The sequence below is a fragment of the Sinocyclocheilus anshuiensis genome, unplaced genomic scaffold (assembly GCF_001515605.1).
Source record: "Sinocyclocheilus anshuiensis isolate Anshui unplaced genomic scaffold, SAMN03320099.WGS_v1.1 scaffold2690, whole genome shotgun sequence".
Taxonomy (NCBI): Eukaryota; Metazoa; Chordata; class Actinopteri; order Cypriniformes; family Cyprinidae; genus Sinocyclocheilus; species Sinocyclocheilus anshuiensis.
In genome coordinates this window covers 4,311-7,181 of record NW_015555897.1, presented here as the reverse complement: position 1 = coordinate 7,181, position 2,871 = coordinate 4,311, and the positions used below count along the sequence as shown (strand labels likewise).

General features: G+C 41.9%; 1 protein-coding gene across 1 annotated transcript in view; it reads right to left on the bottom strand.

Annotated features, from left to right (window-relative positions):
* Positions 1-565, bottom strand: part of LOC107675918 (zinc finger protein 85-like) — a 1,051-nt gene extending 486 nt beyond the window's left edge. The window contains exon 1 of the mRNA XM_016470418.1: positions 12-565. Coding sequence (XP_016325904.1) covers positions 12-565 — 554 coding nt within the window. The remainder of the gene's footprint in view (positions 1-11) is intronic.
* Positions 566-2,871: the final 2,306 nt, after the last annotated feature.

Below are 2,871 nucleotides of genomic sequence, written 5' to 3'. Positions count from 1 at the left end.
GACTGAAACACTTCCCACATGCAGTGCAGTGATATGGTTTCTCTCCAGTGTGGATCCTCTCGTGTGTTTTCAGATGTGATGAATGACTGAATCTCTTGTCACAGTGTGAACACTTGTAAGGTTTCTCTCTAGTGTGGATCCTCTCATGTGTTTTCAGGTATCCTGACTGATTGAATCTCTTGTCACAGTGTGAACACTTGTACAGTTTCTCTCCAGTGTGGATCTTCTCGTGCGTTTTCAGATTTCCTGACTGATTGAATCTCTTGTCACAGTGTGAACACTTATATGGTTTCTCTCCGGTGTGAATCCTCTCGTGCTGTTTTAAAAAGTTTGCTGTAGTAAAAGTCTTCTCACACTCAAAGCACATGTACTCTCTCACACCAGTATGCATCATCTGATGTTCTTTCAAAGTTTGTAGACGTGAAAAACTCTTTCCACACAAATGACATGAATGTGGCTTCTCCTTTGTATGAACTCTCAGGTGATTCTTCAGGACTGAAGCCCACAGAAACATTTTGTCGCATTGATCGCATGTGTGCCACTTCTCTCTTGTGTGGATACTCATGTGTTCTTTAAGATGTGATGATAGTATGAAACTCTTCCCACACTGAAATAAACACCAACCTGTTTGTTCTTCAGTATCTTCAGTGTGTTTGATTCTGCAGGGTTCTGGATCTCTCATCTCTCTGTCCTCTTTAATAAACTCAGTCTTTACAGATTTCTTCCTCATGCTTTGATGCTCGTCTGCACCGATAAACTGATGGGAATATTCCATCTGAATTTCTGTGTGGAAGAAGCAGATTTGCCATAATCAACAAGAAATCAAGAAGTGTTGTCACTTTGTAAATCATTATATCACTGTATTAAAAGAGTGTCAACACAAAAGTAAGAATGTGGAGCACATCAGTTTAAAATGCTCATTCAGTAACACTACACTCACATAAGTGCTAATTCACACATTCTATGTATTTCTGTGTTGTCTGTCTTTCTAAATAACAGTAAGAATGAACAATGAAAGCATAAACAGAAATCTGCTGACACTCATCATAATTAACAACTACAGGTAAATAACTACACGAGTTATTTACTGTATCGTTCTCACAGTATTTCTACTGTCTGTCAGCGCTGTTTCATCTGGCTTTTAACTAGTTTAAATCAGCGAGTCATTTGTGTTCTTCACTTAACTCAAGCGCTTCACACTGGATCTCAAAGTGCTGTTTAGTGCTCGCGGGACCGAGGCTTATCAGTGAGTAAATGCATCTGCTCTAGTGAGCTCGCAACCGCTGCGCTGCCGTTTGAACTTGAGCTGAGCGGATAAACTGTCCGTGCGGCACGCTTCAAATTTTTTTCTGCTATTGGCGTATGAACATTATATCGAACATTTATTGTGGCCTAGTCTGAAGAATCACATTTTATTTTACATCACATGGATGGCCATGTGCGTATGCGTCGCTTATCTGGGAAACACATGGCACCAGGATGCACTATGGGAAGAAGGCAAGCCAGTGTGATGCTTTGGACAACGTTCTGCTGGGAAACCTTGGGTCCTGCTATTCATGTGGATGTTACATTGACACATAGCACCTACTTAAGCATTGTTGCAGACCATGTACACCCTTTCACAGAAACGGTATTCCCTGGTAGCTGTGGCTCTGCCACAAAGCAAAAACGGTTCAGGAATGGTTTGAGGAGCACAACAACGAGTTTGAGGTGTTGACTTGGCCTCCAAATTCCCCAGATCTCAATCCAATCGAGTATCTGTGGGATGTGCTGAAAATCTGGGAAACACATGGCACCAGGATGCACTATGGGAAGAAGGCAAGCCAGTGTGATGCTTTGGACAACGTTCTGCTGGGAAACCTTGGGTCCTGCTATCCATGTGGATGTTACATTGACACATAGCACCTACTTAAGCATTGTTGCAGACCATGTACACCCTTTCACGGAAACTGTATTCCGTGGTAGCTTTGGCATTTCAGAGTGCAGGTTATGTGCACTCGGCCTCCATTGTATCTTTGTCCATAGAATATAATGATATTCTGATAAATACGACAAAATTGGCGACGAGGATTCGACATATCGACTTTTTTTGACGAAAATGAGTGCACATCGTTTGAAACGTTGACTGCAAGCATCGGGACTTCAAATCAACATAATCCACAAACAGAATGGTGACTATCGGGCATATTGATGCTTTTGACGAGGCCATCCAGTAGTGGACAAACATGTATTGAACGGCTAAACCAGGAGAAAAGACGTATCAAGAGATTGTTACGACATAAAAGGATAATAGCATAATAACAGAACACTTCTGTTTCCACAAACGCAATCAAGAGGAAGGAGTGACGGTTGCACAGTATGTATCAGTTTTAAAACAACTCTCTGAACATTGTGACTTCGGAACACATTTGGAGGATGCTTTTAAGGCAGCGGTTCTCAATTCCAGTCCTCGCGTACCCCCTGTGAGCTCCGTGCATGAACTGTGTTCCGATTGACATGGTCCCTACACAGTGTCCATTGCTCCCTACTCCCTGAGCAGTGGAAATATTCATTTACAGATTTGCGCTGCGCCACTGCCTACAGCATCTTCACACACATATGAAACTTACTAGAGAAGTGTGAAGTGGGACATAATATACCTCTGTAAATAAATACAATTTAAATTCACATCTGGCACACTTAAATGCCCTTTGTATGGAACATATACGCTCCCTTCAAACTGGAATCATGGCGGAATATCCGGTGGAATTGAGAACCTAAACTAATCTAACATACACACACACACACACACACACACGCATACAGATGGTATAGGAAAAGGATTAAAGCTTAGGCAGTAAAGAGAAGGGAAATAAAACATGAAGCTATGGA